We start from the raw sequence: 22,086 nt of genomic DNA on the forward strand, positions 1-22,086 counted from the left end.
TCTTCTTACTCACAGGTTTAGTAAATCTGCTCTAGATTATGCACAGCAACATGCTTACAGAAATGTTTAAATATATTGTTAGAACAACTGAAAATTGTTTTTATTTCCTTTGTGGTGCAGAATGGTGGCGAACAGCAGACATACATTCTCGTCCCGGGGCAGCTTTTTTCCCACCGCTCTTGGGAATTCCACCACTGTTTGTACCTCCTGCACAGAATCATGATTGTGCTTCATTCCACTCAAGAGCTACAGGAAAAAATAGCCTGAGCAGTACAGAAAAAGGTAATGGCTAAAGCTGTAGAGGGAATAATTGTATTGAACTTCTGCACATGCAGAAAAATGTGGAATTTGAGCTTCTCATCATTCTTCCCATTCCTAAATAGTTCTATAAAAATTGATTCTGTTAGCTAAGCATGAGACATTCAAGTATGGACTTTCAATAACAAAATACTCTTTCTAATAATATTTTTCCCCCTCTTTTTCCTTAGATAGTTTGTCTGGGACCAAGTAATAGGGAAAAATTTTCTTAGAAGTTTGTGGTTTGATTTAGGAGGCCTTGTACTTCTATAGTGAATACTGTTCCTCTGCATATAAGAAGCAGGCATCAGGTAGTTATTTGTTGGGGGGGCATGGAGGAAGGGATGGCTGCAGCTACAGGATCTCAATGAAAATAGCCCAATGATATTAAAACGTTTTCCTGCATTTCAAACTAGTATTTTATGTAGTGGCATTGCACACCTTTTGAAGATGTAGGATACATTTGTTTGATACTAAGTTTGTTCAGCTTAGAGGAGAGGAGGCTGAGGGGTGACCTCATTGCTGTCTATGGCTTCCTCATGAGGGGGAGCGGAGAGGGAGGTGCTGGTCTCTTCGCTCTGGTGTCCGATGACAGGACGCGAGGGGATAGCTGAAAGCTGCATCAGGGGAAGTTCACACTGGATGTTAGGAAAATGTTGTTCACTGAGAGGGTGAGCAAGCTTGTCAGGGAAGTGGTTGTGGCCCCAAGCCTGTCTATGTTCAAGAAGTGTTTGGGCAATGCTCTTAGATCTGTGGTTTAACTTTTAAGTTGTCCTGTGTTGAGTCAGGAGTTGGACTTGATGATCCTTGTGGATCCCTTCCAACTCAGGATATTCTGTTCTGTGATTCTATGATGTACAAACAAAGCTTTTTTTATATAGTTTTGGTAGGTTTTAGGACCTGATGTGTGTTTCAGAATCAATCTGATAATAGTCCTGGTATTGCAGAGTAGCAAGTTTGTATGCTTAGGGGTATTTCCTTAGAACACAACAGTCTTCTTGACAAAGAAGTAAGCAAGCTTGAATGTGGATGTTATTTCAAATAGCATTCCCACAACTTCCCCCCCAGCTCATTTTACACATTGCAAACCTCATAAAATATCTTGGGCTTCATGTGGTTTTCTCTGGAGCTGAGTGATACTTCAAAATTGTAAACAAATTATTCTGTGATATACTTACTGGAATGTATATTTTTGTGTCCTCTTTCTTCAAAATCTTATTTTTCTGCCCCTGACTAAACTCAAGGATAGTTTGGGCTTAAAAATGGATAATTACAGATTTCCCCCCCCCCCCCCTCCTTACAGCATTAAATGTGTGTTTGTCCTTTAAATCATGGGTGCTCTGCATGTGTTAATGAAAATAACTCCATGAGCAAATCAAAGTAACTCTTGGATGCTAATTTTTAGCGTACGTTGGGAGTAACCTATGAGTAGTCTAGTATCTTATTCCGTGTTTATGGAAGCTAGGTTAGTGTGACTGGAACATCTCAAATAAAGTATCTGCTACTTCAGATATTTTAAGTGTCACTTTGTAAATCTGTCATTTTAAGGTGTAAATGGATCACTGAATGGGAACAGTACCACTGCAGTATCTGGTATCAGCACATCTGTACTATCCACTAGCATCACAACATCTGCAGGACAAGTGAAAGCTATAACCTCAGGAGCAGGAGGCCGCAAATACAACCAGGAGCAAAGCAAAGTTCAGCTTTTGGACACCAGAGCTGACAAAATCAAAGATAAGGTAAATATACTGAAAAAACCTTAAGATTCAGACAAAAATTTGACATGGTAAGTGTTCTGATTGTGCACACAGCAGCATTTTCAAGTGTTCTCTCCCAGTACAAAATGTTTTGGGGTTTTCTTATTTATTAGAGAAAGATCTGTACCCTTGTCTCTATGGGGTTTTTTTTGTGTTGGGGTTCTTTGGTGTGGTGTGTGGTTTGTTTGGTTTGTGGGTTTTTTTGTTTGTTGGGTTGGGGTTTGTGTTTGGTGTTTTTTTTGTGTTTTTGTTTTTTTGGTTTTTTTTTAATTATTATTAGGTTGGTTTTGACATGTTTATGAACCAAAGCTACCATTAGCACTAATTAATAGCTGTATGCGATAACTTTTTATGTAATGTATATAATTATAAAAATAAAGTATATTATTTTTAACACCAATATTTGGTATTATTATATTAGAGTATAAATATTTGTATTATAATTATAAATGACATCCTATTACAAATTATATCTGTTTATGTAATTATGTTTTAGTGTAACTTAAAATATAAAATATTTCAGAAGCAAAATGAAATTTTTAGGCATTAAAAGAAAAATGCTTTTCTGGGAGTAATTTCCTATTTATCAGAAGAAAGAAGTATTATTAATGGCTGTGATTCTGCAAAAAACTTAGACAGCCATCTAATATGAAAGACATGAGTAGTCTCAGTGAGTTAGTAGGCCTCCTTATATACTGACCCAAGCACTCCTTAAGAGCTTTGCTACTCTTGGAATCAGAACTACTTAGTCAAAACACAGGAAATGGGATACTGGGAAATTTACTACTGTCAGAACAGAAGCTAAGGAAGTCATTCCCTACTGGCAGCCATCTAGGCTAAAATACTTTTATTTCTTGATATTTATTTATATTTTTGTTTTGTGAGTGACTTGGGCCTGTTGCTTTCTTTCTCTTTCCGTTATTCCATTACATTCAGCTCCCAGATCTGAGTGTTGTTAGGTGAGAGGTTGCCATTTTCAAAGGACAGCTGGTGTTTGCATAAAAATAGTTGTTAGCACTAAAATGGTTAATTATATTTGTGTAGTGAGATGATTTTTAATATATTGACAATAGGGAAATTACTAACATATTAAAGAACATTTTCCCTCAAAACCTTCTTCATGTGTTCAACGATCAACAACTTCTGAAGGCGTTAAGGTGGTTACAGGTATTTGGGAAATCTTTGACTTTTTTCAGGCTTAGATACTAGAAATGGCTTTTTCCTTTCTAAAAGTCTGCTTTTATCCTGGATATCTATGTGCAAAATGTAAGCTTTGTTTTTATGGTGTAGAAGTAAAGCTTTCTCCAGATAATGTCTCTGCATTTCTATTACTGCAGTTATGCAGAATACCAAACAAATTACTATCTTTAATATCTCCAAATACCTTCCTAAAATTCTATATCGTAAGTCAATGAACAGACTCTTTTCTGATCACTTTTTGGCTCTGCCCTTATTCAGAAAACTGAGCTGGTTAAGCTAGTTACTTGTTAATATGAGTATCACTAAAAATTTTACCTCGTTTTGCTTTTTTTCAAATTTCAGTCAGGATGTTTGTCAGCATTGTTATCTTCTCCTTTGTATTACCATTTGTCTTTAAGTATGAATTCTGTATCCTTGATACATTTTCTTTTGGTGTGGGTACTGATTTCAAAGTCCAGTTTCAACGTGCTAAATACTGAGTTGCTGTAAAACAATGTACTCAATCCATTAGTGTACCTTCTTTCTTAAATTTGTTTAAATGTTAAGATACAAAACTAAATCTTCTATCTAATGCAGAAAAATTTCAGGTTGTCAACAGTTTTGCTTCCTAAGTTTTTGTAGTAATTTTCCTAATACTGGAGTTTGTTGTTCCTGGTCTTTCTTGATATGTTGACATTCTAGACATGCCTCTAATCCTTATTCTTAACTTTTCCTCTGAAACTTTTTGAGGTAATAGGTATTTGTCAATGTAATGATTTGAACACGCTTTCCAATCAAAACATACAGAATACTCTAAATGAGAACTTCAACATGAGGAGAAGATCAAGAGATTTGATTTAAAAAAAAAAAATATCCAATCAGTATTTTTATTTCAGTATGTTAGAATGAAGCCACAGCTGGAACTGAAGGCAGAGGAATAAGCCTAAGGCAGATGGAGTATTTTGTGCTGAGCTTTGTACAAGTGATGTTATGTTTCTAATTTTTAAAGTGTAACAACACTTGCCTCTTTTAAAATAAACTGTGCTCTTTAGAAAAACATTTTAGTTATACTTCTTTAAATGTTCCTTTCTTTTAGGGTTTCATTTTTTTAGTATTCATCTGCTGATTTCTTCAATCATATCCTTAGTTGTAATTTTCTTTTTGAGGTTGGTATTTAAAATTTTTTTTGTTTTTTAAAAAAAGAAGAGGCAAAGCTGATACCAAGCTGTTTTTACAGTTGGTGAAAATCTAGAGTTACTTTTTGTGCAATGTTTTCTTCCTCGTTGAATTCTAGTTCTGTTGTCCTAACATCTTAGGGAATCCTAAAGTGCAATCTGATAGTAACTTGTATTATATAATTCTTTTTGCCTGTAGTGTGTGAAAAACAACTTCTGTGTTGATAGAAACATCTGATCTTCAAAGCTGTAGTTACTAGAAGTTTTCATCCACTTCGTTTTGTCTAGGGTGTGTATTTGATAATTCAGAGGGCTATACGTATCAGACAATGATAAACTGGAATCTGTCTGAAACATGAGTTTAAAATTGTGCCAAATCCTCACTCATCGCTGTGTATTTGTGTCATGTCATATGTTATGTCTGTTGAGCGTAATGATGTTGTATTGAAGATAGATGTCATCATGATGATCTGATACAGTATCCATGACTTATTTCTTACATACAAAAATTTGGTAACTGTGTTACCATTTTACTTTTCTGTTTTGGTCTCTGTGTTGATGACTTTAGCATGCTTTGTCTTCTTTTAAGCCTGCCCTGTTATGGCCAAGATAAAACTGAATAAGCAGATACACTTTATAAATAATCATTCATCTGAAAGTGCTGCTTCAGCCTCACAAAAGAAATGTAAAACTGACTGCCCCTCTATTGATTGCATCAGTGAATTTCTAGGATGAGGAAGGTCAGCAGGATTTTTACATTGGTAAAGCAACAGTCTCCAGGGAAAAAAAGCATAACTGGTGAACTTAAGTCTCATTTGGCTTAGAGAAAGTCCCCTGCCATTAGCTGGTGAGATAGGAATCCACTCCAAGGTCTTGCGTTGGGGGCTTTTACTTACCTGGATTCCAGAATTAGCATCAGGATGCTGGGTTATTAACTGTAGTCACATCCTTTAATATCTCTTCTTAGCAATTACCATATTGTATTTCCTTTCTAAACTTTAGTACTTTGAAATCATGACTAAAATCTTTCTAAACTGTCACTTTAGTCACCTTTTTATGGGACTATCCCATTGGGTCATTAAGGTCGGGCTACTTTTCTTGGTAGTCATATTCAGTCTAGATTATTGCTTTCTGAACAGTGGACATTTTCAATTAGCATAACCATCTGGCAGATTTGCTAAAGTCAGTGAACCAAAATCAAATATGAAATTTATTTTAATGGAACCCAGTCTTCCTTCAACTTTTATGACTGTATTGTTGCCAATAGAGGAACTAGTTGAAGTGACACTTGCTCTTGTAATATAACTTAATAATAATTTTTTTTATTGAGTGTATTTGTTGAAGAGTCTTTTATTATCTTTTTCTAAAGAATATATTTTTTTATATTCTATAAATATCTGCCTGGTCTTACATGTGTCTTCAGAAGTCTAATGCTCTCTTTTTTTCTTTCTAGTATATTTCAAATGAAGTAAAACAGTACTTACTTTTTGGTCTGTACTTTTCCTTCTCTCTCTTGACTATTTTCTTTTGTGTCAGCAAGCTTTTAGAATTTCTTTCAAGTATTTTTTTGTTGTTCTAAATGTCTTTACAGTTATTTTTTTTCTCCTTCTGGCTTATAGTATTTGATTTAGTCTGAATTATTTCTTCGCTATGCAGTTTACTGGCTCCCCCCGCCCCCACTGCTTTACCTTTTATGCTGGATTTGATAGAAACTTCTCCATCAAGATTAATCCCTTCATATACACTAAAGGCACGAGTTCTTAAATTTTCCCTATCATTACATTTTCTCTAAGCTACTAATTCGCCATCCCTTCTTGTGGAATCCTACTAATCCAACTTCTGTGTATTGGTTTTATCTATGTCAAAGAGATTCTATTTGTTTATGAAGTAAAAACTCCGCAGGAAGCGGTTGTGTTTCACAGTGTAGTTAAGTGTCTGATTTGTTTTGAAGCATTCGATTGCTTACAAGTTTTACTAAATTTTATGTCAACATTAGCTGTCCCTTTTCTTACTTGAGGTATTTCTTTGTGAATCAGACTTATGTGTCAGATGTTGCTTGGCACTTGCCGCCTCCTTTTTCACAAGAACGTTCCCGACTCCTTTCTTGGTATGGTAATTTTCTTATGTTCCTGTCTGCAGTATGAAAAGATAGATTTGTAAGATACAGCAGCTAATGCATTTTGTAAAGGCAGATGGACAGCAAAAGTTTTAGTGTTGATGAGTGGAAGTAAACACTATCAGCTAAGTAAGCCCATTGACATACTCTTCTTTTTCCAGACTGTTACATGCATCTCTTAAGAAGCTGATGTTAAGAAGATATATTTCATCAGCATCTTGAATAAACTGGATATTTCTGATTTTAGTATTATTGCAGTGTCTTGGGTGTTTCCCTTTCGATGTACAGAGATAAATAGAGAACCATGAAAGGGAAGTACTAGAGTAGACTCCTAGAGGTGTGATTCCAGGAGGCATTGTTACTTTTACTGCTTCAGATCATGGTCTTGTCCTTCATTTTATGATCTTAACCTTCATGAAGAAATATTCTGCATCTGTGCCAAATATTAGACAGGAAGATACTTAAATATGATGTAAAGGACACCAGCAATGAAACATATAGGACCTACCATAGACTGGCACAGTTATTTAGATCAGTTATTTTTTTAAGTCTCTGCATACAGTCAGATCATTGTCCTTCATGTGAAGTATCAACTGACACCTTTCTGAATTGAGCAGTGAAACAATAAATCCAAATAAATAACTTAAATTATTAAGATTTCCCAACAGTGAAGCGATGCATGTGACAGTATGCAGAAGGTATGATGATATGAAATATTACTGTGTTCATCACAGGAATCGATAAAGAGAACCTAGTTTAAAAAAATGATACAGATACCAGCCAACTGACAAATAGATGAGACTTAATCCACCTACAGCTTCCATGTTTCATAGCTATTTCACAAAGTAAATTGAATCCTGTTGTGGTTTAACCCCGGTGGGCAGCTTAGCCCCACGCAGCCGCTCGCTCACTCCCCCTCAGTGGGATGGGGAGAGAATCGAAGGGTAAAAGTGTGAAAACTCGTGGCTTGAGATAAAGACAGTTTAATAGGGAAAGCAAAAGTTGCACACCCAGGCAAAGCAAAACGAGGAATTCATTGACTCCTTCCCATCGGCAGGCAGGTGTTCAGCCATCTCCAGGAAAGCAGGGATTCATCACACATAACAGTGGCTTGAGAAGACAAATGCCTTAAGTCCCCCCCCTTGCTCCTTCTTTTGACCAGCCTTTATTGCTGAGCATGACGCTATAGGGTCTGGAATAGCCCTTTGGTCAGTTGGGGTCAGCTGTCCCAGCCGTGTCCCCTCCCAGCTCCTTGTGCCCCCCTAGCCTGCTTGCTGGTGGGGTGGGGTGAGGAGCAGAAAAGGCCTTGAGGCTGTGCAAGTGCTGCTCCGCAGTAACTAACACATCCCAGGGTTATCAACGCTCTTTTGGTCACTATCCAAAACATAGCACTGTAGAAGCTACTATGAAAAAATTAACTCTATCCCATCCAAAACCAAAATAAGTTTATGTTCTCCCACTAATTTAATTTCTTCTTCATAAGACAAGGATCTTTGACATAAAATTGCTCTTTTTAGCTTCTTGTTTTATAATACATCTACCATTTAAAGAAAGATTTGAAAAGTGAACTTTTGGGGAAAGTTTTGTTAAGAAAGCATATATTTTTAAAGCACTGTTTCTCTGATGCTCCTGTCTGCATTATCTAGAATTGCTGCAACTTTTTTGCCCTCCAGTCACCTACTTTTCCTGTCCACCTATCTTCCTTTTGACCTTACAGTTTGCTCAATGACTCCACGTGCCCTGTTTAGATGCTGCAAAGCACTTGGCTGCTGCTGCCTGACATCTGTAATTGTTTCACGTTTCTCTACCTTCCAACATCGTTCTGTGGACTCTCTTTAATGATTAAATAAGCTTTAATGCAGTAATACATACTTTCATGTGTGTCTTGCATAGCCACCACCGTAACACTCGAGTCCACGTGTATCTCCTTCAGATGTATTTTTGTAAAATACACGTTTGTTTTAGTTAGCTCCCTGAAAAGCTAACTTTCCTCATCCATTGCTCTTGGAAATCTGGTCTTGGAGTTCCTGTGTTTTTTACACCTTTCTTCGTTTTCTACATTCTTGTGTGTTGCTGCTTTTACTTTCCCATTCAGGTTTGCAAATTTGTTCTTTCCAAGAATTTAAATATAATACAGTTGTCAGAGTATTTCAGCAGATTTTGGTCCATTTTTCAGGAGCAAATCCCAGAAACAATTTGATGAGAATATTCTTTTCAGTCCTGAAAACCTCACATTGCTGAACAGTGCATACTGTGAAATTATAAGTTAAGTAATGTAGTTAAATGAATGTGTCACTGAAACCTACTGATGAATCTAATATGTATTGTTCTTTCTGTGTTAAGTTTGCAGTAAAGCTTTTGGTTTTAAATTTTTTTGGAAGCAGTACATTCTGTGGAGGTTTGCTAGACCTGAATTCCAGGCTGATTTTCTAGGCCTAAATTTGATATATTGCTTTGAAATGTAGTGATGCCAGATGTTCTGACAGTGTGAGTGGTCAGAATAATACTTCAGCGGAACCTTGTGACCAGTTTTTCATTTTCATTATCTTGTGAGGCACTTCTTTCTCTTTATTCTTCTGCAGAGACAGACAGTTGTGTTCAAGGGTTGCAGCTAACTTTACTCCCAAATCTTACTGTTTTTTGTTTTAAAGATTATGCATAATAATAAGATGATGTAACAGATTAAAGCTGAACCATTAATAGAGCATTCATCTTCCTGGTAGAAGCCCAGAAAAAAAGCAGTGGAAAGCTCTAGTAACAGCGACAGTGATTCGGGCTCCTCTTCAGACACCTCAAGTGAAGGCATAAGTAGTAGTGACTCCGATGATCTAGAGGAGGATGAAGAGGAGGAGGAGGACCAGAGTGCTGAAGAGAGTGAAGATGATGAATCTGATTCTGAAAATGAAGCACATCGCAAAACCAAGAACAAGGTATGACACCTCAGTCTCCTGCTCACAGTCTTGTCACTGAAAGCTGTTTGTGAAAAATTGACCTGTTCACATTTGTACCAGTGAGCAATTATTTAACTACACATTAATGAATGCTAAGAATACTCTTTTTGGTTTTGCTTTAGGGTTTTGTGGGTGTTTTTTGCTTCCTTTGTGTGTGTGTGCATGTGTGTGTTTTGTTGTTCTTTATGGGCTAGGAGTTTAACAGGTAGACTTATTTTTGTTATAGAGTGGGAAATACGAAGAAATTAAGTGCTGTGTGCTGATAGTGTATTGGAGATATATCTTTCTATGGATATTGCTTTGGCAGTTGCTTTCTTCCTAGTAGAGTGGTTACTTTTCCTGGTAGCCAATACAAGAACAGGATTGGAATCTTGAGTATCCTGTTAGGTTTACAGTCAAAAATACATTTAGAAACAACCATGGTTTGGTACTCCTTCTCTACTAAGCACTGTCTTCACATGCTGAAACTATCTGGGGGGGAAAAAAAAACCCTAAACAATAAATATATGACAAGATTGATTTTAAAATTATTATTGTTCTGCCAAGAACAGTTTAACCGTTTCATGGGAACTGATGATGTACCTTTTTTGTTTTTAAGGATCTTTAACTGATCTAATATGAACAGTCAAAAATACATATTTTGCAGGTGCTAATGCATAGTGGCATAACAGATATGAAAACTGATGGACAAAAACCACATGAAAAGTCCCAAGAAAAAAGAACACACCAGCAGATACCTCTTGTGTCTGATTCCCAGACTCACTCATCATTCCAGTCCCAGCAGAAGCAGCCTCAGGTTTTGTCACAGCAGCTTCCATTTATTTTCCAAAGCTCTCAGGCAAAGGAGGAATCTGTGAACAAACACACAAGTGTAATACAGTCTACAGGATTGGTTCCCAATGTGAAACCTTTGTCTTTGGTACATCAAGCCAAAAAGGAAACCTATTTAAAACTCATAGTTCCTTCCCCTGATCTACTCAAAGCAGGGAATAAAAATACCTCTGAAGAATCTATCTCTCTGACCAGTGATGTAAGATCAAAACGGGTGAGTGAAAAATCACTGTGTTTTTGATTATTTGTAATCTGCGTTGCCTGCTTAACAAGATGCAACATCGTGCTATCAAGCTCTTTATATGTATAATGTTAAAATATTATATTTAATTTTATTTTCATATCATGTTTTTTTGACATATGTTTAGAGTTGATATGGATTTCTGAATGATGTAAATTAACTTAAATTGTGTGGGTAGCGTATGTTCTGAACTGTGGTGGTTGGTTGTGTGGGGTTTTGTTGTTGTTGTGGGTTTTTTCATTTGTTTTTAAAGCACGGCAGATATTATGCTTTAATTTTAGAGATGATTCATTATACATTATAAATGCCCTGAACTATTCCATAACTTTATCTTGGAGAAAAGTCATCTACTTGGTGGCACGTGTGCATGTATGCATACCCTAATGTGTATATGATGTAATCATATACACAACTTACTGTCACATAATGCCAAACTTGAGTTTCATGCTCATCACATAGTGTAACTTTACAGCCCTGCTGGAAGCAATCGGTGTACTGGTGAGAGTAATGGGTACAAAGAAAGCAAAGGATTTTGTCATGCATCTCTTAAGGAAAATGAGCAGCTAAAATAAATATCAAAATACAAAAAGTAGTCATGGGTAAATTGTGTGGCCTGGATATTTTTCCTGTGCTTCTCCTAGTTTCAGTCAGAATGCTGATTTAATACTTTCCATATCTAGTATGTAAGCATGGCTTTGCTTTGTTTCAGGTTGGATAGTTTTAAGTCAAAGTAATTAAAATTACCTGTTTTAATAATGATTTTAAGCAAAGTAGCTGAAAGCCTTTTTTAAAAAAATGTTTGATTTAATCTTGGCGTTTGTTTGCTCTTTAAAGACAGGAGGATGTTCATGCACTGATAGCTATTAAAACTCAGTATGGTCATTGCAATAAATTTGATATTTTTGGTGGTCAGGACTCTACAATATGTTTACATGTGTCTCGATGGACTCGATGATCTTAAAGGTCTTTTCTAATCTATACGATTCTGTGATTCTGTCTCAACGGTGCTGTAGCTTACAAAAATTCTTTGTAGATTCTCAGTTTATTTATTTTGTTAATAGTGATTATGGTGACTAGCGATGAATTTTCATAATTTCTATTTGGTTAGATTTGAATGGGGATTAGAAGAGAATAAAAGTCTAGTATTTTAGAAATGTTGAGGCTTTATATATATAAATAAAATATATTTTTTTATATATATATATATATTATAATATTTAAAAAGTTCATTTACCAAGGCAAGTTTCATTATTAAAACCAAACTTTGTTTTAAACTAAGTGGTATTGGTGAAGAGTAAACTGAACTCCAATTCACAGCTAACTCACAGTCCTCGATGAGGACTGAAAAATATTTTTATCGCATAGTTTTTATTCCTAGACCAGAAGAGAAACGCTATTTTTCCTTTCAACTCCCAGTTACTTTGTGAAATTGAAATAAGCTAGTCATTTACCTGAAATGGTTAAATAAATTATAATTATGAAAACATATGTCTTTGCCATCGGAAGAGGCTTCTGCTGTCAAATTTAGGTTATGAGTCTTCAGCTGATGATAGATCACCCATTTAGTGGTTTGACTTCTTTAAAACTTTTACTGGAAACATGCACTGTGTGAATATTTATCTTATAGGATTTTCATAATTTCATATTCAGTTTTAAATAATAGTAACTTCAAGAATGTATTGTATTTGACTTAATATTTTAAAAAATTGGTTTAAAATGTACCATCTTTATCCGTTCTATTATTCCATTCTATTTTCCATCAAATATGATGTATTTTCTTTTTCCTTGGAAGAGTCTTGAGACTAAAGACAGTGTAAGCTTTACGTGCATTTCTGAGCCACTACTGATTACGCTTTACCTGAAGAACTTTCAAGTACTGTTTTTTCAGAGTTAAAAAGCTAGCGTATCACAGTACTTCTGAGTAATACCTTTTTTCCCTTTTTTTTGATAAAATTTTTTTATGCCAAGAGCCTTCTCTTGGTTTTCTGCTAGTATTGTAGCCATTAGTGTGTTGTATTTACCTTGTGCTTTAACATGAACAAATTACTAAAGCTAGTTTTACAGTCACTAATGAGATTTTATATACTGAAATGAGTAAAAAGCAGGGTTTTTCCTATGCCAGTACATAAGAGTAGTCTCTTAAAAATGTCTTTTTTCAAGATGCTTAATATCCTTATGAAAATCGCTGTATAGAGCAATGTAGCAAGTGAAAAAGCTTCCCTACATAATTTAGATCAGCTTCATCTTAAGTCCAGTTTGTCTTTTCCTACTTGATTTACAGTGAAAATCACGAGACTTACGTAACTTGTAGTTACTCATCTCTTCTGTTGTAGCTAGCACCTACTTTTGACCTACGAAAAATAGCTTAGCAGAAGTTTAAGATTTTCAAGAGTTCACCTGCCTGAATGCTGCTAAAAAAAAAAAAAAGTCCATATTTTATTCCTCTCCCTTCTTATTTCTTTAGGAACAATATAAACAGACATTCCCAGCAGCACAGCTAAAGAAACAGGAATCATCTAAGAACCTGAAGAAGGTTATTGCAGCTTTGTCAAGCTCCAAACCAACATCTAGTTCACCAGCTCATCAAAAACTCACATCCTTGGAAAACAACCATTCTAATCCATTCCTGACAAATGCACTTTTAGGTAATCACCAACCCAATGGAGTTATTCAGAGCGTCATCCAGGAGGCTCCTCTTGCACTTACTACGAAACTGAAATCCCAGACCAAGATCAATGAAAGTGTAGCCATTTCTAGTAGTGCCCCCTTTTCTTTGCCAGTAAACTTGAGTGCATGTGGGAAAAAACCAACTGGTAACCGGACACCCGTTATGCCCTCTACCTCTCCTGTGTTACCTGGTTCAGGAAAGGATAAAACAGTCAGCAATAATGCAGTAAATGCAGTAAAAACACAACACCGCCTTCATTCTGCAAAACTGGTGGTGGAGCAGTTCAGAGGGGTAGACTCAGATGCCCCCAGCAGTAAGGACTCTGACGACTCAAATGACGACGACGACGACGACGATGAAGATGAAGATGAGGACGATGAAGATGATGATTCTGATGATAGCCAATCAGGTGGTTTAACCTTTTTAATAGGAAAAGCAGAAACTTCTATTTTTTGAGTGTTGAAAACAAACATGTATTTTCCACCATATTTTAAAATAGGGGTAGGAAATTCTGGGGCAGCATGGCCCACAGTGTCCTACAGATATCCTGGAAAGTAACACATCTCCCAGTCCCCCATTGTGTCATATCCAAAATCATGGTTTGGGTATTCTGATGCTTGGTCATATGGCAAGTATACTTTCAGCTGTCCTTGTAAGATGGCTCCACAGCCTTCTGGAAAAGCTGTCAGAGACCTACCTTCCAGATCAATCACCCAGCCTGCAGCTCATGTACTGCTTATGTGGCAAGGTGCTCAGGAGGGGGATGGAGAGAATAGGCTCGTTGGTGGGTAATTATTCTGGCAGGTAGAGCCCATCTGCAGAACAGGCTTCCCCAACCAGAGAGGGACTAAACAAAGGCCTTTTAATTTGCAAGAGTGGCAAGAAAAGCATGTTTCTAGGCTTCATTCAGGAGCACAGTAGTCAATGAGCAGGATTAGAGAAAAGTAGTACTGTGACAGTTGTAAGGGCTGCAGTGTTTATAGATAGTGTTCAGACTACTATTTTAAAGGCTCATAAGCAATTCAGAAAGGCAAGGCCCGTTTTAAAGAGTTGATTGTATTCCCAGTCACTCCTTTCTCCTCTGTGTGCCAATATCCCTTGGGTCCAGCTCCACCTTCATTGTTCTCTTTCCCCCTCTCATCCACACATTAATCCTCTTTTTTTTTTTTCCTCACAGCTGTAGCCTGTCTTCAGTTCCTTATCCTGTCTACCCTTTACTCTAACTCTTCCTTCGCCCAGATCTCCACACTTCCTATTCTGACGCCTTTCAGCCTGTACCCAGTTCCATTGTTTGCTTCCTCTTCATGCTAGATTTCACAACCTGTGAAGCGCCCTTCCTGTGGTAGTGTTCAACCGCTGCCTGACTCACAGGGGATGTCTTAGCTGTACCTCATTCTAGGGTAAACAATCTCTTAAAATACTGCAGCTTCTGTCTCTCATCTTCTCATGGAAAAACAAAGAATTCCATCCTAAAAAACAGTGCGTTATCATGCAGAATTACTTTATGCTGTCATATTTTTAGTCATTTAAAAGTTTAGGTAGTTAATTATAGCCTTCTATTTATACTTGAGATGTTATTGAAAAAAAAAATTGAAGTCAGAAAAGCCTCTTATTTAATAAGACAAAAGACTTTGCAAGTGTTAGAACTTAAATGTATTTGTCATTAGTTATCAAGTCATAACGTGCCTTTTGCCACACTTCTTTTTAAACAGAGTCTGACAGTAATTCTGAGTCAGATACAGAAGGGTCTGAGGATGAAGATGATGAGGATGATAAAGATCAAGATGAATCGGATACAGACACTGAGGGAGAAAAACCTCCACTGAAACTGAGTAAAACTTCATCCTCTGTGAAGAGCTCTTCCGTTGGTCTTGCAGCTCATTCAACCCCACTTAATCTCCAAGTAGCAAAGACCCCAAGCTCTGCGCCAGCTGCCTTATGTCCTGAGTCCCAGCCTGCGGTTTTTCTCGGGACAGCACCATCTACTCTTACACCAAGTACACACTGTGGTATCTGAATGTCTTTTGTTATAGTACAATGTAACATCTAAGTGGCATGTGTTTATAAAAGTAGTTTAGACACTGGTATCAAGTGATACCTTGACATAAAGAAATTTTTTTTACAGTATGAACAATCATTCACTGGAACAACCTCCCCAGGGATGTGGTAGAGTCCCTGTCACTGTAGGTTTTCAAGATGCGGTTGGACAGGGTGCTAGATCATCTCATCTAGGCTCCCTTTCCCACGAAAGGTTGAACCAGATTATTTTTTTGAGGTCCCTTCTAACCTGGGCTATTCTCTGATTCCATGATCTTCTCACGGGTGTTTGCAACAGACATTAAAATCAGTCAGCAGAATTGCGAGTTCTCAGGACCTGAACATTACACTTAGTCCAGGACATTTTAGCTTATGTAATTATTTGAGGGAAGGTAGGATGAAATAGCCAGGGTTGATATTTATTACATTAAAACTCTTCATTATTTAGTCTTTGTTTTTTACCATTTTATTCTAAACTAGTTATTTATTTCTAATTTCTATGCATTATAGTTTGCATTCTGAATCTTCTATTTCTGCCCCTTCCTCAACAGATTTAATAACTGTATTTAGTTAAAATATAACTTTATTCATTATTATTTCAAAATTCTGAGTAGAATTTGTGGATTACATGCAAGGAATTATTTTTAAAAGGTTCATGAAAAGTATGTTTAGCATTTGCCTGATGTTACATAGTGTTTATAATTCTTCATTTGGTGACTAATTTGTAAGATTTAGTAATTACTACTGCTACAGAAAATAATGCATTTTTGAAAGTCACACTTCTCAATTTGCGTGGTAACAATTAAATTGCATATTTACTACTTTGAATTAGAAACTTGATATTTAATCAACATGCAAGTAAGTAGATTTTAAATGGGGACATCCGCTTATAAATTGGTTTTTATATTTGGATTCAGTGGAATAGGAATTTCATTCCATGTCATCAAGGGCATTAACTTTGAAGCAGTGTAATGTGATCTACTTCATATTTTTCCCAGAAACAGGCCTGTTAATCGCACAGTTTATAAAAGATTTCCCGTGCATTAGGAGTAATACAAATTTTTAAAATAGATAATTTTTTTGCTCAGTAATCTGTGTTGATTTATGATGCTTTGAAAAGGCTGATAGCGGATTTTTGTCTGTTTACGGAGGTGGGAAGTAGAATAAATTAGTTTCGTGTCCTTGTTTAGGTGCGTTACTTTTCCCTAATAAGAATCACCGGAATACAATTAAAATATTTTTGTGTCCATTTTGCCTAAAGCTGGTCAGTCACTGAAGAGGTCTTCTGTCTCTTCTCTGTATCTGTTTTTCACCGGACAACTCTTTCAATTCACTTGTATTTGGACAAGCAATCTCCCTCCCTCCACTGTGACTATTAGAAGTAATGTAATAGTCAGTCATGTGAGTTTAAGACTGCAGACGTGTGTCCAAGAAGTTTGGCATCCAAGCGTGGGTAGTACCTCCGTGCTTTCTGTAGAGGACTCCTAGCAGTTGGTTCCAGATCGTGCAGGCATCTCAGTTGGAAACCTGTGCCATTGCACCATATGACACTCCTTCTGGCTGTAAGAGGTTGGAGCAAGTTCAAGGGTTCAGACTGATAATGATACTCTCTCACATCCATTTCCACAGGGAAGAGATAGGTCACGTTATTTACACAAGGTCCAAACTACCTTTTTGAGAAATGGATCTGCCAAAAGTTCGTCTGTGTGCATAGTTCATATCTTATAGTTCTCTCAAAGAGGCCTGAGAAAAGCATCAGCCTTTGGCACTCCGTAAAACCCCACGTTTGGCAATTGTCTCTATCATGTTATTGATTCAGTCTCTTGACTAGGGCCAAACACAACATCTGTTTGAACTTTGAAAAGCTGGAATAATCCTGAAAATTTTCTGCATTTGGCAGTTGACTGCAATCTTGGAGGCTGAGCCTATTATAATATATGGATTTTTAAAGTAAAGAGTGTTTTCATTTTCATCTTCTGTACTGAAAAAAATTAAATATGGTCTAGTGTAGAAAAACAAGTGTGTAAGGAATTATTTTAGCAATATCTGAGAACGCCAAACAAGGCAAGCAGTTCAGTATGGCATAATTAGGTTTTCTTGTTTACAATTTTAGAAGAGTCTAAAGGAAACTTAGAGGAAAATGTATTTCAAAAGGAGAATAGTTACATTAATTTTCTTGGTACTTGAGGTATGTAGTGGCTAGAATGTAAAAATTATTTATCTTTTGGTTTGGGGATATAAGGATAAAAAGTATATTTTAGGAACATGTTTTCATCTTGTAAATTCTCTTAGGTGTTAATCAGAAATTCTGTTTTAGGTATTTCAAAAAGACGAAGAGTAACAGATGAACGGGAGCTGCGTGTTCCTCTCGAATACGGGTGGGTTATGTATATGCTTGATATTCCTTAAAGGGAGATAATACCTTCAAAAGTCAGTTGGTAAAGAAATGGCAGGTTAAAAATCTTTGAGGCTGACTAATAAGGAAAGGGCTTCAGTGATTTAGATTTCCAACTCACAGTCGCTGTGGATCTCTTTAAAAGTGTCAACATATTTCACGTGTTAATTTTTGTGCAGCAAATTTGCTCTTTTGCAAACATGACCTGTCTCTTAGCAATTTTGCCACTGGAAATTAATCCTGAGGGTTAGATCTGAGCCACTATAGACTCCAAATAGCTCCCTGAACTATAGTTCTAAGCCATTTAAAATCTGGTAATATGTAAGTAGCTTGATACAAATAAATCCATATATAGTCAGAGTTTGGACAAGCTACATAATAAAAATTTCTGGTTTTGCCTATTTGATACTCTTGTCACATTTTAGATATGTACCTTTTTCCTTTTATGTAAAAATCTTAAACTGACATTAATTACTTGTTTTTTAAAAAGTGTATTGTTGTATGCAACTATTTCATATTACTCTAGCTGGCAAAGAGAAACCCGAATAAGAAACTTCGGTGGTCGTCTTCAAGGAGAAGTAGCATATTTTGCACCTTGTGGAAAGAAGCTGAGACAGTATCCTGAAGTAGTAAAGGTACATTCCTTTTTTTAACTTCCGTGTTCTAACGCTACTGAGCATGCTTGCAATTAAAAAATGCTATTTTTTTCCCTCCAATAAAGATACTTATTTCAAAATATCCTGTGATGTGAGGCGTAATGTATCTCAGTCTGTTACTGATTTGATCTCCTATAAATGCATATCCCTTTGATAGAATATGCAAAACATTACACTCACAAAGTTAGCTGTACATCAAAGCTGGGTTGTAATTATTTACAAGCTGAAGTGGAAAAATATGTGATTTTTTCAGTATCTCAGCAGAAATGGAATAATGGATATCTCAAGGGACAATTTCAGCTTCAGTGCAAAAATAGGAGTGGGTGACTTCTATGAAGCCAGAGATGGACCGCAGGTATCCACTTTTTAAAAAGTAAAGTCTTTGATCCAAGGAACATTAACTTAAATTTAGGTGAAGTAATTTTTGCTACAATCTGAAGCATTGCCTGTTTTTAGCTAATTCTTTCTAAAAATTGTGCGTATTTCTTAATAGTAGTTATATTGAGATGCTGAGAGCTTGATCCTGGGCAGTGTTGAAAACCGCTCCTCTCAGGGATTTTATTAGAAGGTTGCAGGAGTTTGGCATGCCTTATGATCAGCTCTGAGCCTGGGTTTGTCTAGTACGAAAGAACTCTGAACCTACGTATTTTATCTTAGCCAGTGTTCAGATATTTTTGACTAAAACTCTATTTCTTCCTTTACTGTATAAACCTAATATTGATAGTAATTATGTGTTATTTAAGAGCGTTAAATCACACTCTTTTCATGTATTCATGTGCATAATATGTATAAAATAAGTGTTTAAATACAAGTGTTTCCTGTATCGAGAATACCATCTGAGCTTCCTGAAGCATGAGATTTTTACGGGAAGGAATGCTGAGTTATACCAGTTATACTTTACAGTGGTAGAACTGTTAGACTTTGCGTAGATAAACCACACAAGGATAGGTAAAATTAGAATTTTAAGGAAATTAATACTATGTTTGTGTCATACTGTGTTACTGTATTTTGGTCGTGTTGCCATTTCTTCAAGATGAGCATGAAAGTTTTTGGACTTTTGTCAGTGAATATATTTGCTTCTTTGTTGTGGTTTAGCCCCAGCTGGCAGCTAAGCACCATGCAGCCGCTTGCTCACCCCCCCCCCGCCCCCTCCCCCCCCCCCGGTGGGATGGGGGAGAGAATCGGAAGAGCAAAAGTAAGAAAACTCGTGGGTTGAGATAAGAACAGTTTAATAACTGCAACAAAACAATAGTAATAATAATAATGAATTATAATGAGAAGGAAAACAACAAAAGAGAGAGAGAGAGGAACAAAACCCAAGGGAGGGGAAAAAAGGGGGGAAAAATGATAATAATAATAATATTTTTTTTTTTTTTAAAAAAAAGATACAACCGCTCACTACCTGCCGACTGACACCCAGCCAGTCCCTGAGCAGCGATCGCTACCCCCCGGCCAACTCCCCCAGTTTATATACTGGGCATGACATCATATGGTATGGAATAGCCCTTTGGTCAGTTTGGATCAACTATCCTGGCTGTGCCCCCTCCCATTTCTTGGGCACCTGGCAGAGCATGGGGAGCTGAAGGAGAAAGAAAAAAAAAAAAAAAAAAAAAAAGTCCTTGACCAATGTAAACACCGCTTAGCGACAGCCAAAACATCAGCGTGTTATCAATATTATTCTCATACTAAAATCCAAAGCACAGCATTATACCAGCTACTAGGAAGAAAATTAACTCTATCCCAGCCGAAACCAAGACATTCTTTAAAAGATAACTATCCTGAATATGTTACTGTAGGAACGTGGGCAGACATCATGCTATCAGCAGTCTTGAATTCAGGCTCTAGTTAAGCCTTATGTCCGTGTGATACCCTGCAGAAATACTTAACGTTTACATAGTATAAATTTGAAAGCAATAAAGACTGAGTTCATAGTAAGCAGCTGCTTCTAGGTAGTGCTTCCTGATTCCTGGCTTACAGGGTAAAACATTGCTAGGCCCTCTTCATGTTTGGCCTTCAGAAAACAACAAGTTCATGTGGTTGAGAACTTCGCTATGTACCTGAAATAATTCCTTATACTGTGAACATAATGTAATGTCAGGGTATCTGCTCTCTTTTTACCCTGTTACCTTTTTTTGTGTCTGTTGCCCGTATTACTTCATGAGTCTTGTCCCCTTCTCTAGTTATCTCTTTCTTTTCCCTTTAATTCATGAGGTGATTTGCAGATTATGCCCTTTGATACTATAAAACTTCAGAATGAAGGCGTCAGGAGGGGCAGGTTTCTGTGGGTAAGGTTGGCAGTATGAATAGTAAGTTGCTGTACATCTCACTGTAGTTTCTACTTGTATAGTTTGTGGTAGGTTCCATTGAGAGTTGGTTAGACAGAGGAAAAGTTTTCTTGTTAAACAAACAAACAAAAAAAGGGACCGAGGGCAGCTGTTTCAGATGTGCTAAAATGTATTTACATTTTATGTATGAGGTTTTGAATGGGAAGATGATAATGTAAACAGTTGAGCTATACTCAGGCTGATAATATCCACTTAGTAAAACAGTATGTGATACTGATACTTCATGAAGAAAACTTGCACCCTGTTTACTGAAATTTTTAAACTTGTCCAGCTTCAAAACAATGTGATAATCATCTCTTCATGGATGTCTGGAGGTAATTCCAGGAATTTTATTTCTGCTTTTGCTGTAATTTCAAGTATTTTTCATAGCCTTTCATGGTTACTCTTCCCTTCCTTTGTTATACATTTCTGTCATCTTTTGAGACACGCAGCAGGCATCCAAAGTGATTGGGTAAGTTTCACAAAGCTCAAAGATGCGAAGAAAATTATCTAAGGGCTAAATCAGTTGTATTGAAGAATTAACTATAGCAAGGCAAAAATACATGGATTACCTGCTTCTGATAGCGCCTGTGTTTCTCTGTGCCGGTACACAAGCAACCAGATTTTATGGGTTATTCAATGCAGTTATTAACTGCTTTAACAGAGAAGCATATCTGTCAGAAGTGGGCCATGAAATAGTAGGGTTAGAGGAATGTTTGAAGTTTGGCAAATGTGGAAATTCAGGCTTGAAACTACTGTGGTTTAGAAAGGTTAGTGTGAATGTGATTTGAGGTGATGGAGAGGGCATGGGGCCTTATGAGTTCGAGTAACATGTATAGGAATACTGCATCAAGTAGTAGATGTAAGAGAGTGTTGTGGAGTGATACTGAGCTATGCCCTAAGATTGCATCTTGCTGGCTTTCATTAATATATTACAGCAGGAGTATCCATCACAATCACAGAATGGTTGAGGTTGGAAGGGACCTCTGGAGGTCACCTTGTCGAAAACCCCCCTGCTCAAGAAGGGTCACCTAGAGCCAGTTTCCCAGGACCGTGTCCAGGCAGCTGTTCAAAGTCTCTAAGATGGGAGACTCCACAACCTCCCTGGGCCACCTGTTCCAGTTCTCGGACGCGGTGACAAAGTGTTTCCTGATGTTCAGAGGGAACCACTTGTGTTTCAGTTTGTGCCCATTGCCTCTTGTCCTGTCACTGGGCACCTCTGAAAAGAGCCTGGCTCCGTCCTCTTTGCACCCTCCCCTCCAGGTATTTATACACATTGGTGAGATCCCCCTGAGCCTTCTCTCCTCCAGGCTGAGCAGTCCCAGCTCTCTCAGCCCTTTCCTTCTCAGGGTCATTATGAAGTTAGAGAAAACTTGACTCTTCATGCAGCTCCATTCAGACGCATGTAGTTGAAGGTGAAATATTGGTAAGGGCAAAATACAGACTTTTTAACCCA

The 22,086-nt window shown here is 37.0% G+C and overlaps 1 protein-coding gene across 14 annotated transcripts in view; it reads left to right on the top strand.

The window, feature by feature from the left end:
• Positions 1-22,086, top strand: part of BAZ2B (bromodomain adjacent to zinc finger domain 2B) — a 168,179-nt gene that overhangs the window by 96,207 nt on the left and 49,886 nt on the right. For 9 of the 14 annotated variants that reach the window (XM_072874343.1, XM_072874339.1, XM_072874338.1 and 6 more), the window contains 9 exons: positions 121-282; positions 1,846-2,039; positions 9,251-9,457; positions 10,125-10,523; positions 13,015-13,627; positions 14,931-15,227; positions 17,573-17,633; positions 18,177-18,285; positions 18,560-18,661. In XM_072874343.1, coding sequence (XP_072730444.1) covers positions 121-282; positions 1,846-2,039; positions 9,251-9,457; positions 10,125-10,523; positions 13,015-13,627; positions 14,931-15,227; positions 17,573-17,633; positions 18,177-18,285; positions 18,560-18,661 — 2,144 coding nt within the window. The remainder of the gene's footprint in view (positions 1-120; positions 283-1,845; positions 2,040-9,250; positions 9,458-10,124; positions 10,524-13,014; positions 13,628-14,930; positions 15,228-17,572; positions 17,634-18,176; positions 18,286-18,559; positions 18,662-22,086) is intronic. The other 5 variants (XM_072874349.1, XM_072874352.1, XM_072874351.1 and 2 more) reach the window with 3 other exon arrangements.

This window comes from Ciconia boyciana, chromosome 10 (genome assembly GCF_034638445.1).
Source record: "Ciconia boyciana chromosome 10, ASM3463844v1, whole genome shotgun sequence".
Classification (NCBI taxonomy): domain Eukaryota; kingdom Metazoa; phylum Chordata; class Aves; order Ciconiiformes; family Ciconiidae; genus Ciconia; species Ciconia boyciana.